The 27,074-nt window shown below is 44.4% G+C and overlaps 1 protein-coding gene across 7 annotated transcripts in view; it reads right to left on the bottom strand.

Annotated features, from left to right (window-relative positions):
* The window catches only part of HMGXB4 (HMG-box containing 4), a 105,837-nt gene that overhangs the window by 56,820 nt on the left and 21,943 nt on the right, over positions 1–27,074 (bottom strand). For 6 of the 7 annotated variants that reach the window (XM_073592623.1, XM_073592621.1, XM_073592616.1 and 3 more), the window contains 3 exons: positions 18,971–19,794; positions 16,759–16,840; positions 8,237–8,301 (listed from right to left, as the gene is read on the bottom strand). In XM_073592623.1, the coding sequence (XP_073448724.1) occupies positions 8,237–8,301; positions 16,759–16,840; positions 18,971–19,794 (971 nt within the window). The remainder of the gene's footprint in view (positions 1–8,236; positions 8,302–16,758; positions 16,841–18,970; positions 19,795–27,074) is intronic. The other variant, XM_073592617.1, reaches the window with a different exon arrangement.

The raw sequence follows: 27,074 nt of genomic DNA, 5'->3' as shown, positions 1-27,074 counted from the left end.
GACTGCCTAAGATCCGTGCGCAGCGGCGTAAGAAGGTACGCAATTGGAGACCACTCAAGAAGTCCAGTGGCGGGTTGATGTCTTCCAATCCGACAGCTGCACTAAGCTGACCATTTGGCCCAAGAAAGTCATGAAGGTGAGGCCACTTCCCCTCCGCCGACAGAGACCTAAAAATTGGCCCCTGGCAGCCAGGTGGGAAGTCTGGGTTACCCAAAACCGGCACCATGGGGGAGGGAATGGGGGATACCAAGGATTTGTGAAAAGTTTCTCTGGCAACCTGTAATGTGCTGCCTAAGGTGGGGTGATCGACAAGGACCCTTGGTAATGGGGTGGTAATCCATGGCCAGCTCTTGGCTGTGCCGTCGGAGTCCTCCAGCTCCATCGTTACCCATTGTTTTGCCTCCACATGACAGTGCCAGTCAATAAGCCTGGTAAGGTGCATTGCCCTATAGTAGGCTTTCATGTCCGGGAGTCCAACCCCCCCCCCTACGTTTCGCCATATGTAGTAATTGCAATTTAATGCGTGGCTTTCGGTGTGACCAGACAAACTCTCGAAACAATGCGTCAATTCGCTTGAAGAAGGGGGATGGGAGGTAGATGGGGAAGGCTTGTAGCAAGTAAAGAACCCTCGGCAACGCGGTCATCTTGATGGCATTACAGCGACCAAACCATGTTAGGGTGAGGGAATGCCAGTGATGTAGATCCGTTTTGAGATTCTGAAGCATTGGAATGAAATTGGCTTGATACAGGTCGGCGGGATCGGGGGTAATCGCCACTCCTAAATAGGGGAAGGTATTGGTTGCCCAATGGAATTGGTAATCTGAACGTAATTGACGCACTGTGTCTGGGCCCAACGTAATGTTAAGCAGGGAGGATTTGGTCATATTTATTTGAAAGAGGGACAGGGCCCCATATTCCCGAAGGGAATGGAGCAAAATAGGGAGCGATGCAAGTGGGTCTGCCAGGAAGAAAATAAGGTCATCCGCGAAAGCGGCGACCTTATGAGCCCCTGAGGATTTACGGAAGCCTACAATATTTGGGTTTGGCCGTATCCTACAGAGCAAAGGTTCTAGGGTGAGTATAAAGATCAACGAGGACAGGGGGCAGCCCTGACGGGTTCCGTTTCGGATATTGAAATACCCCGACCTCGTCTCGTTGACCTTCACCGCAGTCGTGGGATCGGAGTAGAGTGACAATATCCAGCTGAGCATCGAAGTGCGCAGGCCAATATGTTCTAAAGTGGCCCTGATGAAAGTCCAATCCACCCGGTCGAAGGCCTTCTCCGCGTCTGTTGACAGCAGGAGAAGGGGTCGACGTGATGTCCTGGCCGCATGAATCAGGTTGATTACCCTAATGGTATTGTCGCGAGGTTCCCGTTGTGGTACAAAGCCTGCTTGGTCTTTATGAATTAGGCTCGGTATATATGGAAGCAGCCTATTCGCCAATATCTTGGCGAAAAATTTTAAGTCAGCATTCAGTAGAGCTATCGGCCGATAGCTCCCACAGCGCTGTAGATCCTTCCCCTCCTTTGGAATGAGTGATATATAAGCTCTTAGAGTGTCCAAGGGGAAAGAATTCCCTTTTGTAATCGAATGAAGCGCAGAAACAAATGGTTTAGAGAGCGTCTCAAAAAAGGTCTTATAATAGGCTGGTGTAAGGCCATCTGGACCTGGGGCTTTCTTTGGCTTTGAATTCGCTAGTGCTATACCCAGCTCCTCCACTGTAATGGGTTCCTCCAGCTCCTCCTGGGTGTCGGCCGATAGGGAAGGCATGCCTGAAGAGGCTAAGTATGAGCCTGGAGTGAAACCTCCGGCTGAATTAGGATCTTCGGGTGGAGGCCTGTCTAAATTATAGAGATCCTTATAGAATGATCGGAACTCCTCTGCCATGTCGGACGATGTACACACCCTCCGGCCGGATGAGGATATGATGTGAGAGATGTGGGTTTTGGTACGTGGGCCTCTTAGTGCTCTCGCTAGGTTTATTTGAGAACTCATACATCGTGCGTCGTGCCCATGCCAATTTCTCTTTCGTTTTGTGTAGTAAGAGTGAGCGAAGTTTTTCGCGAGCCTTGAGTAGCTCCTGGTAGGTGGAGCGAGCTAAACTAGCCTTATGGGAGCGTTCTAAGGCCTGGATCTGGAGGAGAAGTTCCTCTGTTCGACGAGTTCTCTCCCTTTTAAGACGAGCCCCTATACTAATTAGGATGCCCCTGATGACCGTCTTATGTGCCTCCCCCGTCACTAAAGGGTTTGGGACCGAGGCTTCATTTAAGGAAAAATATTCCTGCAACTTGACCAGTACCTCAGCGCGAATCTCCTCAGACTGCAGCAAAGCCTCATTTAGTCTCCAGGAGGGTGGGGATTTAGTCATTGGCCCCAGTTGAAGCGTCAGGTGTATTGGAGCATGGTCTGAGAGGGAGATGACATCTATAGAAGATGCCACCACCCTTGCTAGGTCCTTATGAGATAGTAACAGGTAGTCCAGTCATGAATATGAGTGATGGACTTGCGAAAAATAAGAATAGTCTCTGTCTTGAGGATGCAGTAGGCGCCATGGGTCTGTTAGGCGCAGGGTGTGAAGGTCAGCCTTCAACCGTTTCAGACGGGCATAGGAAAGGTGGGAGGCGCCCCGTGAGGTGTCTAGCAGAGGGTCCAACGCAAAATTCATATCCCCCCCAAAGATAAGCATCCCCTCTGAGAACTCCAATAGCTGAGGTATTAGCCCACATAAGAATTGTACATGATCTACATTGGGAAAGTATACATTGGCGAAGGTGACCTGCACGTCAAAGACCTTTCCCTTAAGCAGGAGCAAGCGGCCCTGTGGGTCTACTCGCTGCGCCTCGAACGTCCATGGTACCGACTTTGCTACCAAAATGCTGACCCCCTTAGATTTGGAGATGGGCGAGATACTGTGGTATACCGTCAGGAAGGATCTGTTAGTCAATTTGGGGATACGGTCACCATGAAAGTGAGTTTCCTGTAAAAAGGCAACTTGAGTTTTGCCTCTACGTAGGTCAGCTAGAAGTTGAGAGCGTTTTTCCGGGATATTAAGGCCACGGACACTGAGGGAGGCAACCTTTAGGAGACCCATCGCGTTGTCTATCACCACGACAGACACTGTTATGAGGATAAAGAGGGCAATCGCTTTTAACCCACGTCGCCGCCCAGCCGGGGGGCAGCACCACCGGGAAAAGAAGGGGGAGGAAACAGAGCAAGAGACAGCTGGGAACAGAAGATTAGTGGAGAGTAGGGAAGGGGTAGGGAAGTTGAAAGGGAAAATCTAGGCTGTAATACAATTATTCTATGGACCCCCGATTAACCAAATATAGCAACCGGGAGGCCGCCCTAAATGGGGGTGGTCAGTGCAGCGAGGATCGCTGTTTGTAAGGTAAATATATAACCTTAAAGATAAATACAAAAACTACTCTGCATAGAGGAGATGCACTAGATTGGGACAATGAGAACCATAGTAAATGAATATGCAAACAACATTTTAACCAGCTTAAAGGATAGAAAATCGTAGCTCCAGTGGGATTCTGGTAGTCATGTGAAACACAGTAATACCCATTTTCTTATGGCTGCCCGGCGTTACTGCACCGCTGAGGCGACCTATGGACAGGAGGGTCCCGCACAAGCCACCCGGATTCCTGAGCCAAGCATGCGCAGGGCCCCCCACGTCCCGTCTCCCGGAGCATCAAGGCCAAAATGCCAGGTTCCAGGCCTATGAAACATTGTCCAGGAACGGATAAGAGAGAACAGGTACACAAACACCCTATTATCGTAAACATAAACACAACCCAAACATAACATAATAAAACGAAAATGCAAAAAGGAGTGCTGTACTCACAAAAAAAAAAAAAAGGGAGAACAAAAAGCATATAGGCATCCTTGCAGCCTGTGACTGTGACCCAAGAGGTTGGACCTCATGGTGGCGAGGCCCATGCAGATCAACACACGACCCCCACCAATACCCGAGAGGACCAGAGTAAGGGAGCAGTGCGCAGACCCGCACAGGCCAAGCCCTGTTGTGACCCCTAGAGACATTTTATACAATGCAGCCCCACCCCATCCAGCAGGACCCCAAATGGAAAACCAGGAAAAAATATAAAAAATAAAAACGGCAAGTGGGGAGACATGCTAGGCCAGACGGCGCCGCATGAGGTGAAGTGGTAGAGAGCCCGTGTAATCACGTCTCCTAGGTATAGTCATGTTCTTGAACTGTCAGCTTGAATGATCCTGGGTGAGTCGCCAACTAGGGTGAAGGTGAAGGGTGATGCAGACATGGAATACTGTGAGTCTTACCAGTTCCTGTACGTTAGGGAGTGATTAATCCTTGGATGAAGTCGGATGAGATCTGATGGCTTCTCGGTTGGGTTGGCGAGACCGGGAGCCTCGAACCCTCTGTTGCCGGGGGGCAGAAGGGCCAGGTGTATCCTGTGAAAGCAAGTATTTAAACCAATTAGGTACGTCCATCACCGGTCTGGCAATGAAGTGAAACAGTGCGGGAAGCTGATCCGGCGTGCGAAGGTGAAATTCAGATCCTTGTTTCTTGACTATTAAATGAAAGGGGTGACCCCAGCGATAAGTGGCGTCAGCCTCGCGGATTACATCCAACAGGGGTCTCATCATCCCTCGCATGACGCGTGTTAGCCTGGATATGTCTGGAAAGATCCGGATGGTAGCTCCATCAAAGTCTATCGGGCCCTTCTCCCATGCTAGACGTAAAATATCCTCCTTAATTGTAAAGAAGTGCAATCTGCACAAGACATCTCGGGGGAGATCAGTGTCAGCCGTTGATCGCTGTGCAGAAGAAGGGGCCCTGGGACCCGGTATGCAGTGCACCCTGTCTAATTCCAGATAGGCGGTAGGTGGTTTCCCTAAGACCTGGTTCAAAATAGCGATGACAGTGGACCGGAGATCGGGGCCCATCGTGGCCTCTGGGATACCTCTGAGGCGTAAATTATTCCGCCTGCTCCGGTTCTCGCCGTCATCGAGTCGCAGGTGGACATCCACAAGATGGCGGCGAAAGGCCCTGTGTTCAGATTCTAAGGATGTGATGCGGCTTTCAGTGTCTGCATGGGAGGATTCAATGACAGTCACCCGCTCCTCTACTGTGTCGACTTGCTGCTTTAGGTCATGCAGTTCCCTAGTGAGGGCATTAACTATTGAAGTGGCCATTGCATTTAGGGCCTGTTTAGAGGGTAGGCCCGACACTATATCCCTCAGTGAGCCCTCCACCATGCCGCACCGATCCCCTGTGCCATCCGACGGTGATGGAGTGTCCGCAAGCGGGATGGCAGGGGACTGTATGGGTGAAGGAGCCCTGTGTGATAAGGGGGGAAAGTCCTCCTCTGTCACGGATACAGCTAGCTGTGTGCCCCTCTTACCTGTGGTTGCAGCGTTCGCCGTGGAGACTCGTGGTGGCGCCATCTTGCTCCGTCCGGCTGGCGAGATTTGCTGTTGCTGTAAGAAATAATGGGAGATTTCAGGTCCCCTCGTTCCTCAGTGGCCGGTGGGTGTTTGCGGCCCCCTGGCATGTGAAGCTGGCTTGACTGCTCGGTTCTACGGGTGATTCTCAGCCCGTTCCAGTGCAGAGCTCCTGGCGGTGCGTCCTCACACTTCCATAGCTAAGCCACGCCCCCATGCTGTGCATTTCTGCTGTCCCACAGGGTAAAATAATATGGAACACAAGACAATCTTTTCTGTTATGCAGTTCTGTAGTGTAATCAGACAGAACCAACACTGAGAAAGGACAAAAGCAACCTGCAGCATTGTGTTTTTCTGAAGTGCAGTAAGGTAAGGCAATATGAAACAGAAAGCATCAACAAGCTCCAATGTTGAGTATTTCTGCTGTGCAGTAACATAAAAACAGAGAAAAAACAGACAGCTTTTACAGCTGCGATCTTTCTGGTCTACTGCAAAATAAGGCAATAACTCCATGAGGAGTATTCCTGCTGTGTAGCAAAACCTCAACCAGAAGGGACAGATAAGCTTAGGGCTCCCACACCCATGCGACCCAACCTGCGACTTGGGACTGCAAGATGCATGAGAAAGTCATACACTATGGCTACCATTGGGTACCATTTGTGTCTGTGCAACTCCAGCAGTCCCTGCTTTCTGGATCCACAGACCTCAAGATTACACAGGTCGCAGGGAAAAAAAAAAAAGCAGTTTTCAGGTCGAACAAGCGAGGGGTCCCCAATACTGTGACTCCCTGGAGGAGTGCAGCCAACAACCCCCTGCTGTGTATCCCTAAGAAGCAGCAAGGTAGATCAATGAGAAACACTGCTCACTGCTGTGCCTTTCTGATATACAGACGATAAGGCAGTAAATATAGGACATACAGGACACAAACAATCTTCAATCTTTGTGTATGTCTGATGTGTAGCAATATACCAATACTGAGCAGAGATGCCACCATCCTCAATGTGTCTCCCTGCTGAGCAGCAAAAACAAATCAGAAAAAGACAAGCAACCTTCACTGCTGTGTCCTTTCTGATATGCAGCCAATAAGGCAGTATATGTAAGACATAAAGGACAGACAACCTTCAATCTTGTATATGTCTGATGTGCAACAATATAACAATTCTGAATAGAGATAGCACATCCATATTGAAGTGATTTGGCATGCGACTCAACATGTCAAATCGCATGCCTAAAATCGGCAGCCATTGCTGTTAATAGCACAGTCTAAATCGGCACGACGCCACTTTGTGCACCGATTACCAAAGGCAGTATATGTACTATCCCTGGCACAGGTTCAATTTGTATTTCTGCTACGTAGCCCAACAAATCAGGACCACCGGGGAGGGGGGAGAGGGGGGAGGGGGGAGAGGGGAAAGGGGAGATGGGGAAGGGGGGAAAGGGGAGAAGGGGAAGGGGGGGGGAGGGGGAAGCAATGCCTTACCTACCTCTTTGACCTTCTGAGGTGGTTTAGGCACACTCGCTCCTCTGCATCACTTGTCCATGTACAGTATGTTCTTTTCCATGAATTACTGCATCAATGCAGCGTGGTATGGTGGCAATCAGCCTGTGGCACTGCTGAGGTGTTGTGGAAGCCCAGGTTTCTTTGATAGTGGCTTTTAGCTCATCTGCATTGCTCTCGTCTACCTCTTGACAATACCCCACAGATTCTCTATGGGGTTTAGGTCAGGCGAGTTTGCTGGCCAATCAAGTACAGTGATACCATAATTAATAAACCAGGTATTGGTACTTTTGGCAGTGTGGGCAGGTGCCAAGTGCTGCTGAAAAATAAAATCAGCATCTCCATAAAGCTGATCCGCAGAGGGAAGCATGAAATGCTCTAGAATTTCCTGGTAGAGGGCTGAGCTTACTTTGGACTTGAAACACAATGGACCAACACCAGTAGATGACATGGCTTCCCAAAACATCACGGACTGTGGTAAAGTGTCTGGAGGAAGAGTGGAGAGGCACAGAATCCAAGTTGCATGAGGTCCAGTGTGAAGTTTCCGCAGTGAGTAATTTGGGGAGCCATGTCATTTGCTGGTGTTGGTCCACCGTGTTTTATCAAGTCCAAAACCAGCGTAGTCCTCTACCAGGAAATTGACCAGCTGACCAGCTTTATGAAGATGCCGATTTCATTTTCCAGCAGGATTTGGCAGCTGCCCACACTGACAAAAGTATGAATACCAGGTTTAACGATCGTGGTGTCACTGTGCTTGATTGGCCAGCAAACTCACCTGACCTAAACCCCATGAAGTGGGGTATTGTCAAGAGGAAGATGAGAGACACCAGACCCAGCAATGCAGATGAGCTAAAGGCCACCATCAAAGCAACCTGAACTTCCATTACACCTCAGCGGTACCGCAGGCTGATTGCCTTCATGCCACGCCGCATTGATGCAGCAATTCAAGCAAGAGGAGCCCCGACCAAGTATTGAGTGCGTACTATACTGCACATGGACATACTTTTCAGTAAGCCAACATTTCCTTTTTTTTTATATTGGTCTTATGTAATATTATAATTTGGTCTTATTGTAATTATTCTATTTTATAATTCTAATATAATAAAACAAAAAAATGCTTGAAATATATCACTCTGTGTGTAATGAATCTATAAAATATATGGAGTTTCACTCTTTGAATTTAATTACTGAAATAAATTAACTTTTTCGTGAGATTCAAATTTTTTAAGATGCACCTGTATAGACAAACCCCAATTAACATAAAAGCTTGGAACAGACAGAGCTTCCTTCTTTTACAGTTTTCACTTACAAGTTTATCCTTTTCTGGCAGTTGTTTCCACACTTCAGCCAACTTCTTACTAAGTTCTCCAAAGTCTGGCAACAGATTAAAAAGAAAGATTAGAGTGGTTGTAAACCTCAGACATGAAATATGACCAAGCATATCCCTCTATAGTGTATACTTGTCTCAATCTAGAGCACTAAGTGTCATTCCTGTCTTTCGTTTTTCTGCTATCAACATGAATCACTTCTGACCAGTTTTCCTGACACCAAGAAAAAGGGCAACTGGGAGGGAGCTCCAGGACACAGCCTGTGATTGACAGTCTCAGCTCTGTTCCTGAGTGAAGGTGGGTATATCCCTTTCCACCAATCAGCTCTCCTTCCCTGAGCTCTGCAGATCGTAATTTTAGTTCTCTGCCTCCCTTTTTCTGAGCTCTCACACAATCTTTAAAAAACTGGACTTTGAACAAATGTAGAGAAGAGATAGCTGCAGATAAACAGGAACAACTTATGTTGGAGGATTTGTTTCATCTCTGCGTATCACCTGATGCCACTTCAATGAGTATATGTAAGGGTTTAAAACCACTTTAACAGGTGAATTATGGACTAAAATGTATGGATAATCTGTTCACTTTAAGTGAAACTGAAAAAAAGGATCCCCTCCATAGCAAAATTGGACTAAGGTAGTAAATGATCATTAAGAGGGGTTTCTAGCATTAAAAACTGGAGGCACCCCCACTATTCATTATCCATTTTAACCCCCCCCCCCCCCCCCCCAATGAAGGGTCTATAATTCTTATCATAGGTGTATTTTAAACGATATAAACAGAATATCAACCAGAAATCCAGAAAAAACAATGATACAAATGTTATAAATTGAGTTGCAGTTCAGTGAGTAAAATACGCATTTGATCCCTTACCAACCAACAATAATTCTGTCTCCCAAAGACTAAATACAGTATTTGCCTCATGGGGTAAGGATGATCATGAGAAAAGTGAGGGATCAGCCCAGAACTACACGGGAGGAGCTTGTGATTGATCTCAAGGCAGTCAGGAGCATAGTCACCAAACAAACCATTGGTAACACAAAATGCCACCATAGACTGAAATCGTGCAGCGCCCGCAAGGTCTTTCTCCTCAAGAAGACATATGTACAGGCCCCTCTGAAGTTTGCCAATGAACACCTAAATTATTCAGAGAAGGATTGGGAGAAAGTGCTGTGGTCAGATGAGACCAAAATTTAGCTCTTTGGCACCAACTCGACTCTCCCTGTTTTGAGGAAGAAAAATGCTGACTATGACCCTAAGAACACATCCCTACAGTCAAGCACAAAGGTGGAAATATTATGCTTTGGGGTGGTTTCTCTGCTAAATGTACAGGCTGACTTTGAGCATTAAATGGCCAATGGACCATGTATTGTAAAATCTTGGACGGGAACCTTCTTCCCTCTGCCAGCACACTAAAGATGGGTCACGGGTGGATCTTCCAGCATGACAATGGCCCATAACATACTGCCAAGGCAACAAAGGAGTGGCTCAAGAAGAAGCACATTAAGGTCATGAAGTGGCCTAGTCAGTTTCCAGACCCTAATCCTATAGAAAATTTATGGAGGGAGCTGAAACTTTAAGTTGGCAACCGACAGCCAGGAAACCTTAAGGATTTACAGAAGATCTGTAAAGAGTGGACCAAAATCCCTCCTGAGATGTGTGAAAACCTGGTAAGCAACTACATCTTATATATCATGTGCAGAATATCGATTGTCAATGGTATTGACTCAGTCTCATCTAGACTGGGTCAATACATTGACACTTTTCTCCAACCCATGGTGATCAACACTGAGGCATTCCTAAAAGATACAAAACATATCATTCAGATTCTAGAGAACCTTAAAGCCTCCCCAGCAAGTTTCCTAATCATAGCGGATGTAAGTTCACTGTATACTATTATTGGTCATGAAGACGCTTTATCTTCGATCAGATGGGCTTTTTTGTTATCTGACCTCTCAAGGAAACATAAGAAATTTATTTTGAGTTGTCTGAGCTTTTGTCTGTCGAGAAATTACTTTTGGTACAATAGGCAGTTCTTCCTACAGACTAGGGGAGTTGCGATGGGGGCTCGGTTTGCTCCCAGTGTGGCCGATTTATTTGTGGCCAATTTATTTATAGCCCACTGGGAGGAAGAATGTGAGTTCAAAAACTGACCCCCCAAGCTAGTATGTTAACATAGGTATATTGATGATTTAATTATGATTTGGGAGGATGAAAGATCTGGTTTAGAGGTCTTTATGAATAAATTAAATGCCAACAATAAAAATATTATCTTATCTTGGAATATTAGTACTGAGCGGACAGTCTTTCTCGATCTAGAAATTTTTAAAGAAAATCATATCTTTAAGATGGTCAATCAATTTAAGCCGACGGACCGGAATTCTTTGATTCCATTAGGGAGTGGTCATCATAGCAAATTGCTATGTAACATACCCAGGAGGGGTTCATCTACGATGGAACTGCACCTCAGGAGGAAGATTTTATTGCCCAGTCTCAGGTTCTGTCAACTCAATTTCAGGAGAAAGGGTTATGATAGATTAGGCCTTGAGAAGGAGGTGGAAATGGTAAGAAAAATGGATAGAAAGATTTTGGTTTCCAACATGTCACGTAAGAATGCAAATACTTCTACTAATATGAAGATAGTTTTGGACTACAACATCCAATATAAAAAATTTGAAAAAATCATCCAGAGGCATTGGCCTATATTAAAGCAGGACAGGATTTTGGGTCCAGTCCTCCCCGAAAAGGCCTCAGTTCATTTACAGGAAGGCACCCACGCTTAGGGACAGATTAGCACCAGGGGTAATTGACCCCCCTGCCCAAGTAGAGAATAGGCTTTTTTCCTTTCTGACTGGCTTCTATGCGTGCGGGCGATGTGCAGCCTGTAGGCAGTCCAGAGGTAATATGAAGAAAAGAAAGGATTTTGTGGCAGCCGCCACCAATAAGACTTATAGAATTAAAGAGTTGATTACTTGTGCGACCACAGGAGTCGTATATATGTTGGAATGAGAGTGCGGCTTGCAATACGTAGGTAGAACTTCCAGACCGTTACAAGTCAGAATTGGCGAACATGTTAATACTATTAAGAAAGGACTCATAACCCATAACGTTTCTAAGCATTTTAAATTGTTTCACAATAGTAACCCCAGACACCTCAAATTTTGGAGTGTTGAGAGAGTTAAGAAACACTGGAGGGGGGGTAATTTTATCCGACAACTTGGCCGTTGAGAATCATACTGGGTATGTGAAACTAAGGTGGCAGTGCCTATGGGTTTAAATGTAGAGTTTGACTTAAATTGTTTTATTTCGGATCGCTAATTAAATTTTAGGTCATGCGATTTTTTTATATGAATTTTTTGCATAGAAAAGATATTTCATGGGTATTTTTTTATATGAAAATTTTTTATATATGAAGTTTTTCATATATGAATTTAGTATCTGATTATAAAAACAAATTTTCTTTGTGTGGTTTTATAAATGTGTTTTTGAAATTTTTTAGAATATTAATATGCACTGTTGTAGTGGATGTGATTATGAGTGCCATGATGAAATGCCTATTTCTAATATAATCGCATAGATATAAGTGCTTATCTCATATAACCAGCTATTAGCCTTAACCATGCTCAATTAGATTTCTGCCAGCTTCCCCCTTTTTGTGGAACAGAATTGCAAGAGTTAAGAGCAAGTTAAAAGAAGATTGCGCCTGTTTTCAAGAACTGGAAACAAGACACCCTATTTAGCTATGATAGTCTGCTATTCCCTTATACAGATATAACCCAGCTAAAAGCTTATACTTTGTCACAATAATGAATATGTATATCTTGTGGTCTGCATACGCTTGTCTTATTTGATATTTGATTTGATAACAAAATATCCGGCTCACGGTATATTAGCCGGGGTCCAGGAAGTAATAAAAGCAGAAGTATCAATCTACTGAACTCGTGTATGTGTCAGTAATTAGCTTCAAGTGTGCACACTTTTACATTGAAGGTTAATTTGGCCAGGGGGGCAGAAACAAAAGTACGGAACGGTTCTGGTTCGGTCCAAAACACTGTAAAGTGGAGGTTGGTCGCTCTGACGCTATTTAGTTTTAATGTGTGTTATCTTTTTATACATTACGCAAATAGAGAGTTTTATATATTATTCCTAAGAATTTGAGCACTACTGATAGATATTACTAATCAGAAATTGTGCCGTTACGATATATATTTTTCCCCTTTCATGTGTGTTTGCCAGGGACGGAGCCCACACTGCCAGTGGGTTGGTTTCTGCCCTGTATGTCCACTTCTGACAGGGCTCTGACTGGCTTGTTGTACTGAGCTCAGTAATTACGTCCGTATGGCAATCAACACTGTTATGAGCACTACTGCGTATGTCTGGCAATTAGGTGGCTTATAATAGGGCTCTAAACACTGCTGATCAAGTCCCGCCCAATGGGATGATACGCATGCGGGAGGACCTGAATGCGTCAGAAGCAGCCACCCTCCACTCAGTCTCTGTGAGATATGCTTGCAGCAAACGATTTCATTCATAGCACTGGGATTACAGTGCTTCACTTGTGAGTAGTTTTACTTTTGGATTTAAATAAAATGTACTGAGTTTATACAGAGAGCACTATGGATGTCTCATTTTGATCTTACATGGTACAACAAGGTTTGTCTGTAACAACATCCCCCCCCCTCCTGGTTTCCATGTCTGCCTCTTTTCCCCATTTGTTCCCTACCATTTGAGCTTAATTTTATTCTAGTCTTCTTATATTAATTTTTTGTGTGTTTCATCTTGACTATTTACTTTATTGTCTTTCTACTGAGTGTATCTGATGACAATTTTTAATCTTATCTGCATTCATATAACTATTGTATGTTTTGGTTGGAAAGCACAGTGTTGTTTTGACACTTAGATGGGCTACGGCTGTGGGTGGTCCAGTATGCCGTGCCTGTCTTTTACTCCGTTCATGTTCCTCCAATTCCCGGTCCACCCTTGCCTCCTTCCACTTCCGCACCTCTGGGGATTGCCCATAGCAGTCATACGGACGCCCAGGGCATACTGTGATTGCTTCACTCTATGGCCGCATTACGCCGTGCCTACAATCATTCCGGTCACCACACCATTGCTGCTCGTGCCTTGTTTGGAACCCTCCCACTGCCGCATTGCCCTTTGGGTTGTGTAGTCTTTTGGGCCATTGGCTCCCTGGGCATGCGCACTAGGCATCCCCACGTCCACATCGTGTCGGCGACTTCAGACGCTGACTCGATGGAGGACAGATAAAGCCGGCTTACTCGGCAGTTTCGCTGCCAGAGTCGGAGGGTCAGACACTACCCAACAGTGTTCTTCACTGGTCCTTATTACACCGCTTACTGCGTCTTCACTTCCTAAACTTTCCTTGCTCAGTTTTCCTTATTTATACCAATCCCTCCATTTATTCATCTATTAAGCTTGAACTATGCTATTTACCCTCCATACTATTTTTTAACATATTCCTAGATTTATAGAGACATAGTCTAATACATTCTCTGGTTTAGATATTTAATAATGTTTTATCCTTCCCTTGCTCTTCTTTTCCTCATTGATCTATTCAATATTACAGTAATCCGTACTTCTTTTGGTCTCTATTCCCTTTCTTCATTTTTTTACTAGAATGATATCCTGCGATTACTACCTAGCAGGCTATCTCAAGTTTACCCTCCATCCATGCTCTATTACCCCTTTTTAAAGTAAGTATTTAAAACAAATCTTCTCTGTTCCTGGCTGTTTCAGTCATACAGCCAGGTTTGTTTCTAAAAACCCATACACCTTATTTTGTATCATTTCTTTAGTTTGATCCTTCTGTCCTCTGTGACTGCACCGAGATGGCTTCCCTTGGGGGACTGTTTTAGTTGCGGGTTCAGGCAGTGGTTGGTGCTGGGTGGAAGTTGCTGTGGGGTAAGCACTTTGTTTGCAGTGTCCGAAATATACTGTGCTTTCCTTATAATATATTTGTTTACATGTGCTATATCGTTGTTTAGTCATTCTTTCTTTGTTTCCACGCATGTATAGTTTTTCTTGATATCAGTGTTTCAGTCCACACATCCCCTGAAGAAGCATCTCAGCGAAACATGTCGGGTTAATGTACGGCTTTACCCTTTTAAGTTTACCTGCTTGTTGTGACCACCATACCTGTTAAACACTGCGAATACTTGTTTATGTGTTCTTTTAACTTTGAATTTATTAAAAACATTTTATACAATACAACTTTTCCTTAAGACTCATTTGCACCATTAAAATCCCTTGTTCTTCTTTATTCCGATACATTTTCTCTTTGGGGATGTGGTGCCCACTATATTGGGTGTTTCATCACTAAACGGAACAAATTAGGGCTGAAACGATTAATCGATATTATCGATAATAATCGATAATGAAAATCGTTGTCAACGATTTTCATTATCGATTAGTTGGTCCGCACCTTCCTTCTGTCTGTCCGTCCGTTTTAAATCCTCCCTCCCTGTGTCCTCGGCGCCGCCATTTGTGACCAGGCACGTCTGCGCCGCCGCACGTCCACGGCGCGCCTCTCCTCCTCCTTGCTGACGTCACCCCCCCCCTAATCTTCTCAGCCCCGCCCGCTGCCTCGAGGGAACAGAGAAAAAATCCTCCCTCCTGTGTCCTCGGCGCCGCCGTTTGTGACCAGGCACGTCCGCGGCACACCTCTCCCCCTCCTCCTCTTTGCAGACGTCATCCCCACTGATCTCAGCCCTGCCCGCTGCCTCGAGGGAACAGAGAGGCGAGGGCAAGAAGCGAGGAGAGCCGAGCTGCTCATTCATAGTGAAAGGTAGCAGCTAATAACACAGTAAAAACAGCACATTTTTATGACCGGGCACCATCCTAACAGTATTACTGGGGAGGGAGGGGGGGGGGGAATGCCCCATCATTGGTGTTCCTGGGAGGGAGGGGAATAGACATAGTGCCCCATTGGTGTTCCTGGGAGGGGGGGGAATAGTGCCCCATTGGTGTTCCTGGGAGGGGGGGGGAATAGTGCCCCATTGGTGTTCCTGGGGGGGGGGGAATAGTGCCCCACTGGTGTTCCTGGGAGGGGGGGGGGAATAGTGCCCCATTGGTGTTCCTGGGGGGGGGGGAATAGTGCCCCATTGGTGTTCCTGGGGGGGGGGAATAGTGCCCCATTGGTGTTCCTGGGAGGGGGGGGTGCCTGGAGTAGTAGTTCCCCATCATTGGTTTTCCTGGGTGGGAGGAGAATAGACATAGTGCCCCATTGGTGTTCCTGGGAGGGGGGGGGGTAGTGCCCCATTGGTGTTCCTGGGAGGGGTGGGGGGATAGTGCCCCATCATTGGTGTTCCTGGGAGGAATAGTGCCCCGTCATTGGTGACCCCGGGAGGAATAGCGCCCCGTCATTGGTGACCCCGGGAGGAATAGCGCCCCGTCATTGGTGTCCCCGGGAGGAATAGCGCCCTGTCATTGGTGACCCCGGGAGGAATAGCGCCCCGTCATTGGTGACCCCGGGAGGAATAGCGCCCCGTCATTGGTGACCCCGGGAGGAATAGCGCCCCGTCATTGGTGACCCCGGGAGGAATAGCACCCCGTCATTGGTGACCCCGGGAGGAATAGCACCCCGTCATTGGTGTCCCCGGGAGGAATAGCGCCCCGTCATTGGTGTCCCCGGGAGGAATAGCGCCCCGTCATTGGTGTCCCCGGGAGGAATAGCGCCCCGTCATTGGTGTCCCCGGGAGGAATAGAAAAAAATGGCACATTACGATTTTTTTTATGATTTTATCCGATTAATCGATTAATCGAAAAAATAATCGGCCGATTAATCGATTATGAAAATAATCGTTAGTTGCAGCCCTAGAACAAATCTATATTGATTAGGAGAACTGATGAGCGATTTGGAGCAGTAAAGCAGTGGATGTGTAATATGAGCTGGATCTCTGGAAAACATCTTTACCTCTTTAACCCCTTGTGAGGGTAAGGCTTTTGTAGACCTACCTGTTAGCTCAGTAGGTGCACTGTGCAATGTGACCTGCCTGTATTTCTGACGGTTGTGGCATTTTCACAAATCTGCACCAGATTGAAAAGCATCTTTACCAGCACAAGTGTTCACAGCTGAGGACTTTATCTGCCTTACTTACTATTTTACGCATGGGCTCTCTCTCTGAAGTTTTTAAATTCATACATTTATTAATCCTTAGTGATTTTGTCTAGTTTTACTTAGCGCTGCACTATTTAGGTTTTTAAAAGTTTACTGAGGATTTGTATTTAGGATTTAGTGTTATAGCAGCTTTTTAGGTTAGGATATTTGTTTGCGCCGATTGATCACTATTTATTTTTGATGTGCAACATACTGTCTATCTATATTAACAAAAGATTGCCATATTTTTGGTTTGTAAGATAGCAGCATGTACTGCAAATCGAGTTTTGTAAAGACAGGGCTAAATCTTTATCTGGCTCGACTCCTGAAGTGAAACTTTCGGTGTGTACAGGGTGTATATTTGTTAAGCAACAAGTAAATGCTTCTTACCAATTCCTGGATGCTCTGCTATAATGCTGCTTCGATACTCTTTAGAGAACACTTGATATGCAGACATATTTTTCTTCTTGGGCTGATTACACATGGAGTAAAAGTAAAAAAAAACATATATTTTCATTAGCAGAGTTTAGAAATGACAACAGTACTTTATGGCAACATTAAGGCCTCATGCACACAGGGCATTTAGAAGAGATTTTGTTTTCTTTTTTTTTGGTGCGGAGGCCGCCGCATGCTTAACAACGGATGAGTCATCAGCTGTCAGCTGAATGAAAAAAAAAAAATTGCCGGCAATACAAAAATGTAAAAAAAAATGGGCCCCCCAAAAATCCATACAAGACCCTTATCCGAGCATGCAGGAGAGGGGGGGGACGAGCCCCCTCCTGAACCCTACCAGGCAACATGCCCTCAACATTGGAGGGTGCTTTGGGGCACCAAAGCACCTTGCATCAGCCATCACGGATGCCGCCTGGTCCTTTCATGGTACCGATAGATTAAAGTAGACCTGAAGGCGATTGGTCCCACTTGTTATGACATGCATTTACACAACATGTGTTTGAGTAGATTTATTATTGTTTTTTATTTTTTGAATAAATAGTATTGAGGATTTGCGCTAGGTCGGTGCGCCCTCTTCCTTTTGTTGTCATTCGGGCACTCTAGTTGTGCCATAGTGGGGCAATACACATGCATGCGTGGGAGCCAAGTCCAGAGACAGAACCTTGAGGGAAGACCGTGCGAAAATGGAAACACCAGGAACCAGTGAGTTTCATACCACTTTAATTACATCTCTCACGTAAACAATCTTCAAAATAAAAAACTAAAAAAAAAACTCCCTGCACAAATAAATTTGGCAATCAACTGTACCTCTAAATGAACAACAAGTTAAAGTGGTTCTAAAGCCTTCCTTGCATGAAGGTAAAAAATGTTTAGGCATCAGTATGCCCCCTGACCCCTCCTTTTACTTACCTGAGCCCTTCATTCGACCTGGTGCTGTGCACGTTTACAGCTCGTCTATCCCCTCACTTCCGGGTCTCTCTGGCTTTGCTGGGGCAGCGGAAGCCATTGACTCCTGCTCTGTCAATCAAAACAGTGATAAGGGAGTCGTGGTGGGGCCGAGTCCAGCTGCCTGTGTCAATGGATTTAGCAGTGGGGCTCTGGAGCAATCATGCATAAGTGCCCCCACCAGAAGCAGTTTCCTAAGGGGGGACTGGACATAGAGGAGGAGCAAAGAGCACCGACAGGTGACCTGAGAAGAGAGGTTTGGGATCAATGTGGAATTGCACAGAGCAGGCAAGTAGAACATATTTGTTATTTTCTTTTTTTAAATGTACCATTACAACCACTTTAACCCATTCACGCCAACAGTACGCATATTTGCGGATCTCCCTTTGTGCTGGGAGCACGCCGTCTTACCACCATGTTTGAGAACATTTTTTTTTGTAAACGTCTATTCTGCATTTCTGTTGATTTTAATTTTGGCTGATCCATGTAAACTGTTCCTTGTGTTAAGCAGAATAAAGAATTGTACACTATGATAAAAAGAAAAAAAAGCTAACTGGCTCAATAGTGTCACCATATAAATATACAGAAATATCCAAATCAGTATAAATAAGTCATACAATTTAACTCTTATACCAATACCTATGTAATACAAGAAAGGATATATTCCAATTTTGACATTTTTAGTAAGGAAAATTAAATTAACCATTCAACAGGTCACAATGGACCCTTTTTACTGCACAGGTATGTACACTTGGGTCCGGTGGACCATGAAAAGTGAGAGTTTCTCTACAGGTGTTGGAAAGACCATAAAATAATCCACTAAGATAAAGGTCAATATCCTACACGGGGGGGGGGGGGGGGGGGGGGGGGGTTGGGGCAGCGATGGACACAGAGAAGGACACAGCGATCACAGAGCAAGCTGTATGCACGCCCCAGGGGGCTTGGTTCTGGGAGGCCCTCCCAGAACTGGACGACTGCGCTGTAGCCATCTTTTGGCTATAGCGTGGTCAGGAAGTGGTGAAAAAGCATTTTCGGTTTGTGGTGTTCAGATACTGTTAATTTTGGCTTTAACAAAGAGCAATTACTACAAATACGGTTATTAAAATTAGGTGTGTAGCTTTGAATGTCCATACAAGGCCCAAAAATGAATAGCAACAATCAGGTGATTCAAGAGGGTACAATGTTAATGATTTTTTTTATTTACCTTTTCTACCTCTTCTTTCTTCTTTTTCTTTTCTGTTGCTCCTTCAGGATGAGGCAAGACAACAGGTGTTGGCAGAAGTACCGTGGCTGGTGGACTTGGTAATGGTGGAGGAGAGGATGATGTAACTGGTGATGAGGAGAGTACAGAAGTTGCCATGACTTTCGGGCTTTCTAATCCATGTTCCCTCTTGCTCTTGTTGTGTTTCCTATGTTTGTCTTCCTTGTGTTTATCCTTTTTCTTTTTACTCTTTTTTGATTTCTTTTTCTTCTTCATTTCCCCAAGGGAATCATCAATCACAAGTTCTCCCGTCTCAACATCCCCTCCAGAAGAAGAAGCTGTATCTGGAGTGCTACCATGCCGTGGTGTGTGTGTTTCTTTTTTGTGTTTCTTGTGATTGCTCTTCTCAGTTTCATCTCTAGATTTCTTGCTGCTCTTTTTAGAAGAGCTTTTGTCACTATATACCGGATTCTCCTGTGTTGGCAGTGGCTGTTCACTGTTTTTTTCTTTGGGAGAAATAATTAGTTTCATCTTTAGACCTTCAGGCTCACGTAAAGTTAGAGGCTTGGGCTTTTTTGATTTGTGGGAGAGATCCTCAGGAGTGTCTTCTCTGCCCTTTTTACGATGTTCTTTTCGGGTTACTTGGATTGAAGACTGAAACCCAACAGGGGAAGCCAATATCTTTTCAGCTTTTTTAGAAGAGTGTTTGCTTGAAGAAACTACAGGGGAGGAAATGGAGTTGAGAAGATCCATAGCTGTATCCGAGGATGGAGAAGAACTGGGATGAGAATGCTTTTTCTTCTTCTTCACATCTGAAGAAGATAATTCTGTAGTTAAAACAGAGAAGGACATATGTAAGCAGAATTATATCGGAAAGATGGAGAGAGACTTATGCAAGCATGGAAAAACTGCAAAATAAAAAAGGTAGAAACTTGGTTAGAATGTACAGGGAATAAAAGAAAAAAGTTTAGTCAAGCAAAATATTGTTTTAAAAGGAGGATCTGTTCAAATCACTAAATATTATTTATTAACACTTTTACGTTACAATAGGAGAACAGACAATATTTAGTTTAGCACGTTACTAACCTCCTTGATGACAGCACGCTGACTGACAACACAGTTTACAACAGCGAAAACAGAGCTTGTTTCTTTCAAACAAGTTGAGTTAAAATATATTTAAAGGGTCGGAGTTACCACAAAAATCCAACTTTTATATAAAGCTTCAATGCATGCCTGGTCATTAACCACTTACCGACCGGCTCCTGTACATATACGTCGGCACTTTGAAGGTGGATATCTCGTTAACGGCAGCAGCTGCTGCCACAACCGAGATATCCACCTTTACTGGAGCCGGTCTCTGTGGCGGGTTCACCGCGAGATCACCGTTATCGGCGGAGGGAGAGGTGCCACCCCCTCCTGCACCCTCTGCCATACCGGAGCCGTCGGTAGCGGCGGAGGGGATCGGGACCTGTCACTTCCTCGGTATGGAGATGAGTGAGGCTAAGATGGCCCCCACCCATCTCCATACCATAGGAGGGCGGAAGCGACGTCATAATGTCAGCTCCGCCCATTTGCCTTAAAGGCATATTTTTTTGTTGTCATTTTTTTTTTTTTTTTTTTTTTTTTTGCATTTAAATCCAAATATGAGATCTGAGGACTTTTTAACCCCAGATCTCATATTTAAGAGGAACTGTCATGCTTTTTTCTATTACAAGGGATGTTTACATTCCTTGTAAAAGGAATAAAAGTGATCCAATTTAAAAAAAAAAAAGTGAAAAAAATAAAATAAAATAAAGTAAAATAAATAAGAAAAAAAACATTTTTTTAAAGGGCCCTGTCTCGACGAGCTCGCGCGCAGAAGCGAACGCATACATGAGTAGCGCCCGCATATGAAAACAGTGGTCAAACCACACATGTGAGGTATCATCGTGACCGGTAGAGCAAGAGCAACAATTCTAGCCCTAGACCTCCTCTATAACGCAAAACATTTAACCTGTAGATTTTTAAAATGTCGCCTATGGAGATTTTTAAGGATAAAAGTTTGACACCATTCCACGAGCAGGCGCAATTTTGAAGCGTGACATGTTGGGTATAAATTTACTTGGCATAACATTATATTTCACAATATAAAAAAAAATGAGCTAACTTTACCGTTGTCTTATTTTTTTTATTCAAAAAAGTGAATTTTTTCCAAAAATAGTGCCCTTATAAGACCGCTGCGCAAATACGGTGTGAAAAAAAGTATTGCATTGACTGCCATTTTATTCTCTAGGGTGTTAGAAAAAAAACAATATATAATGTTTGGGGGTTCTAAGTAATTTTCTAGCAAAAAAAAAACTGTTTTAAACATGTAAACACCTAAAATCCAAAATGAGGCTAGTCCTTAAGTGGTTAAAGATATGGGGACAAAATAATGAGTAAGTGTTTTTCAAAGACAATTTCTATTACTTTAAGGTTATGTTACCTGACTATTATGTATTTGGAAGAGTTTATCTTTAAGAGGCATAAAGGTAAGAAAATGATACAAAGTGTGGAGAAGACATCACAGCATCTGAAGTGAGGAAGATAAGGTTTGGACACATCTTCCCAAACTCTAGAAGCCGACTTTAGAATGATACTTACAAAACAAGCATTTAGCCTCATGGCTTTTTGGTTGCAGATCAGGCAGCTTTGGCCCTCTGTCTTTGCCCCTCCACAGAGAGTATTCTCCAAGTCTGTACACAGGGTTTCTCTGCTACTTCAGCACAGGCTCCCCAGCCTAGTACCCCCTGCCTGACTCTAGACTCATGTTTTGTGGACCAAATCCACCTAAGCTCAATTGCACACTTGATCTCAGGCACCCTTTCTTATCTGGACAGGATTTCCACTACAATACAGGGCACTTTCTCCCCATCCTGCCCAGGACAATTTTCAGCTTTCAGAGCTGTCACGCTTTGAATGACAATTGCGCGGTCATGCTACACTGTACGCAAACTAAATTTTTATCATTTTCTTCCCACAAATAGAGCTTTCTTTTGGTGGTATTTGATCACCACTAGGGTTTTCACTTTTTGGCTAAGCTAAACAAAGACCGAAAAAAAAACATTTTTCTTCGTTTCTGCTATAAAATTTTGTTTTCTCCTTCACTGACAGGCATCGATAAGGCGGCATTGACAGGCACTGATATGTAGAATTGATATGCAGCACTGATGGGCACCGATAGGCGACACTGATAGGGGGCACTGACAGGCACTAATAGGCAGCACTGATGAGGTACTGATTGGCATCTGATATAGGCACTGATTGGCATATGACATGAGCAGTGACAGGTGTTACTGAGGGGCACTGATTGGCACTTTGGTGGGCACTGACTGGCAGCTGATGGGCACTTATTGGCAGCTGTGGTGGCACCTCTGATGGGGGCTGATAATCAATGCGCTGATTATCAGCTCAGACACCACCCCCACCCCCCGACAGGAGAGCCGCCCATCGGCTCTCGCTGTCTGCGTGAACTGAGGAAAGCTGTTTACAGGCACTTCCTGGTTACGCGCTGTAATCAGCTATGATTGGTCACAGGTGATCACGTGGTAAAGAGCCTACATCAGAGGCTCTTTACCTAGATCGGAGTTGAGGTGTGTCAAAGTGACACACCACAAGACCGATTGCCGCAGGCGCACGATTGGGGCATATCCTGCTGGACGTTATATGATGCCCAGTCAGGATAACAGAAGCACTGTTGGCTCAAGCTGCTGTCAATCAAATCCAGTGACACGGGACTCGGGGGCGGGGCAGAGTCCTGCTTTCTGTGTCAATGGACGCAGCAGCAGGACTCAGAGCGCGCCCACACGATTGCCCCCTTGGAAATCAGCTCTCCATGGGGGCACTTGAAGAGGAGGAGCCAGGAGCACCTCCGGGGGGACCCCAGAAAAGGAGGATCAGGGCCGCACTGTGCAAAACCCTCGCGAAGAGCAGGTAACAGGTTTGTTATTTAAAAAAATAAAAATAAAAAAAAAACCTTTACAAGCACTTTAACAGATATACAGTTACTACTACAACTATATGCATTGCCATTTCAATTAGCCACATGATTTTTTTACTCCTTACAATACACTAGGTAAAGACATACTGTATATGAAAGGACATCGCAGATAAAAAACAAAAAAAAAACGAAAATAAATAATAACATAGAAAAAAAAGGTGTATGTTGTCCACATTAAGCTCTTCAGAAAATCTCTCTTAAAGCAGAACTCCGGGATCGGCAAAAAAATCCCCCATTAGTACACCCCCCACACACACGACACTAAACAGTTATTACATTTGTGAAATTCCTTACCATTGAAGAGAAAAGTCTAACTGAATTTTCAGGAAGTCAGCTCTCTAATTTAAAAGGTGCAGCATCTATTCTGCCAAGGAGGAGGTGTTACAACATTGATTACATCATATCCTCTCTTCTCTCTCCACTATAATGAAACTACACTTCCCATCATGCTTTGTACTCTGCTGTAATTCAGTATTATAAATATTCCTCCTCCTGTTGTAGCTTTGAGGTCTTTCTTATAGCAAGCAGTGCTTGCATGGTGTATATGAGAACATCCCTAGCTGCAACACAGAAAGAAAGAGCCAGGACATGCGGCTTTACACCAGCATGTGGCATAAGTAAATGTCGGCATGAGAAAAAGAAACAAAAAAAAGTGCTGAAAACTTACTAAATCAATAACACATTAATGAAGGAACTCTCTAATGGAAATCTCAATACATTTCAATATTACCACAATACCGTTCTCTGTGACATGTAACATCACCTATAATACACATCTAACTGAAAATAAAACATAAAAAAATGAAACTCTGCAGGGTGGCGGAAACCCCACCTACAGATATTTGGCAGTGGACGTTGTCAGAAGGAAAGTTGACAGTGTCAGTAAAGCAAAAGGCTGGACGTGCGTTTCACCTACAAGATATGTCATCCAGCCGGCTCTTCCAATGATCCCTGTGCAGCAGTGACAGATGACTGATGGGTGAGCAACGGGCAGCCAGCGGCAGGTGATGTTGGGTGCTGGCAGGGAATGGAGGAGGGAGAATAAGGAAGACACCAACTTCATGGGCGGTACAGACCGGGGTCTGCGAGACCCCTCCGCCCACTACAGCCAGCAGGGATGTTAGTACAAATCCCAGCTTGCTGGAGAGAACTACAAATGGGCTGTCCCAAGACCGGTGGCTGAGGGAACAGGAGGAATAAAAGCCACAGTTTTACTTCAAAATCATCAGGCTATTACAGAGGAACTACTGAGCTAACAGAAAGATGGATGGCATAGTCAGTGAAGTTAGGAGATCAGCAACAAGGACATGGAAAAAGTTTTTGCCCGGAGTTTTTTCTCCTTTAATATTGTTCTAAAGGCATAACTTTCCTCTAATTTCCTCTCTGTTCCCAAGCGCTATCTTGATACTCTTTTATTCTTAATGTACTAGCATTGAAAGATACAAATATGAAGAAAATAAAATGATGGACTCCAACAACTTTTCCCTTTAAGGGTGTACCACATACCTAATGCATAGAACTAGTCAAAGAAGACCAACCTATTTGGGACTTTTAACGAACTACAATAATCCAAATGTTCAACTGTTTGAAATGATCATGATTTTATTAGATAAAATAGAGTTAAAAACTAACTAGTAACAGGTTGCACATAATACTGGTGGTATAAAGGGTTTTATTAACAATATTCAATACTGTACACTATACATGTAAATCAATGTAAGAATTATCACAAAATGGAAAGTATTCAATGACCATGTTCTCTTTATGTACTGTATGTAATTGCATCTTTATATATTATAGAGAGGTGTTTCCACAAGTTCCACCTGAAGAGGTGGATGAAGGTACATTAAATGCGTCAAGGTGCTCTGGGCCTAGTACAGCTCGATATTCTTAAGAATAACTTCTTTATGTTGATATGTTGCCAAAATATTAGGAGCTTGATACAGTCTGATGAGCCCAGAGTGGAGGTCTCCATGTTAAATTACTTAGGATTGTACTGTATGTATTAGTATCTTTTATTAGTTTTTCACTTCTTGTATCTAATAAAATCATGATCATTTTAAGAGTATTTGAATAATTTTTATTGTAGTACCTTAAAAATAGGATTTCTAAAACAGCTTACCTGTAAAATCCTTTTCTTTGAAGTACATCACGGGACACAGAGCCATAGTAGTTACTATGTAGGTTATAGGCCACCTTCAGGTGATGGACACTGGCACACCCTAAGACAATAAGTCCACTCCCTATATAACTCCTCCCACTACTGGGAGTACCTCAGTTTTTGTAGCAAAGCAATACACGTGTATACCAAAAGAAGGGAGGGACCTCTGTGTCCCGTGATGTACTTCAAAGAAAAGGATTTTACAAGTAAGCGGTTTTAAAAATCCTATTTTCTTTACGTACATCACGGGACACAGACCCATAGTAGCTACTATGTGGGATGTCCCATAGCAATGCCAACTGAAGGGAGGGAGACACAACAAAAGTAGGGCACCAGTAGACTAGAGGACTTATACTGCTGCCTGCAGTACACTGTGCCCAAAGGCGATATCCTCATGACCTTTTACATCTACTTGATAGAATCTGGTAAATGTATGGACTCTAAGACCAAGTTGCGGCCTTGCAGATTTGAGCCATGGAGTCTTGATGATGCACTGCCCAGGAAGTACTAACAGCCCTGGTGGAGTGCGCTTTAATATGAAAAGGTGGAAAGGTGGAATTTTCCTCTTTAAACTATAAGTTTGAACAATTACTTGATGAATCCATTTAGAAATAGTAGATTTCAATGCTGCCTCTTAGGACCTTCTGGCAACACAAACAAAACATCTGTTTTACACATCTGAGCAGTTGCCTTCAATTAGATTTTGACTGCTCTCACCACATCAAGAGAATGTAGTGACCTTTCTTCCGCAGAACGAGGTTCTGGAAAAAATTAAGGCAGAACAATATCCTGGTTTAAATGAAAACCTGATACTACCTTCGGTAGGAAATTAGGATGAGGACGTAATACAACCTTATCCTTGTGAATAATCAAATATGGCTCTTCACAAGAAAGAGCAGCCAATTCTGATACCCTTCTTGCAGAAGATATGGCAACAAGAAAAACTAATTTCCTTGTCAAAAGGACCAAGGGAATATCTCGTATCGGCTCAAAAGGCTGTTTCTGTAATGCCGACAGGACTAAATTCAAGTCCCAAGGGTTCAGGGATGATCTAACCGGAGGATTAATCCGCGTTACCCCCTGAATAAAGCTACGAACCAGAGAGTGTGAAGCAAGTGGTAGTTGAAAAAATACCAATAAGGCCAACACCTGGCCCTTGATAGTACTCAAGGCCAGCTTCATTTCTAATTACATCTGTAGAAATTCAAGGATTCTACCTATGACATATTTCCTGGGGTGCCAACCCCTGGATTCACACCAGGAGACATATGCCTTCCAGACTCTATAATATATGACTCTGGAGGCCAGCTTCCTAGCATTAACCAAAGTAGAAACTACCAAACTTGACAGCCCACGCTCCTTCAGAATGTGGGTCACAATAGCCAAACCGTTAAATTTAGCGTTTGTAAGGTAGGATGGAACACCAGACCTTACGAGAGAAGGTCTGGCCGTGGTGGCCCAAGGATCCCCTACCGCCATCTTTATGATCTCTGCATACCAAGATCTCCTGGGCCACAAGAATCACCGCCTTCCTTTCCTGCTTGATCCTGCGAAGAAGTCGCGGAAGCAACAGAACCGGAGGGAACACATAAATCAGTGAAAACTGATCCCACGGAAAAACTAAGGCATCTGTTCCGCATGCCAGCAGATCCTTTGTCCTTGACACAAAGTTGTTGATCTTTTTGTTGAACCTGGACGCAAATAGATCCATGTCTGGAATTCCCCATCTTTGACATATTGATAGAAAGATGTCGGGATGAAGAGACCATTCTCCCGGGAACAACTGCTGGCGACTCAAGTATTCCGCCTGCCAATTCTCTATTCCTGGAATGAAGACTGCCGATAGGCAAGGAATGTTGTTTTCTGCCCAAGATAAGATATGATTCACCTCTCTCTGGGCTGCACGACTTCTCATGCCCCCTTGGTGA

Source organism: Aquarana catesbeiana, linkage group LG07 (genome assembly GCF_042186555.1).
Source record: "Aquarana catesbeiana isolate 2022-GZ linkage group LG07, ASM4218655v1, whole genome shotgun sequence".
Lineage (NCBI taxonomy): Eukaryota > Metazoa > Chordata > Amphibia > Anura > Ranidae > Aquarana > Aquarana catesbeiana.
The sequence above is the reverse complement of the archived record's forward strand: the minus strand, read 5'-3'. Positions and strand labels throughout refer to the sequence as shown.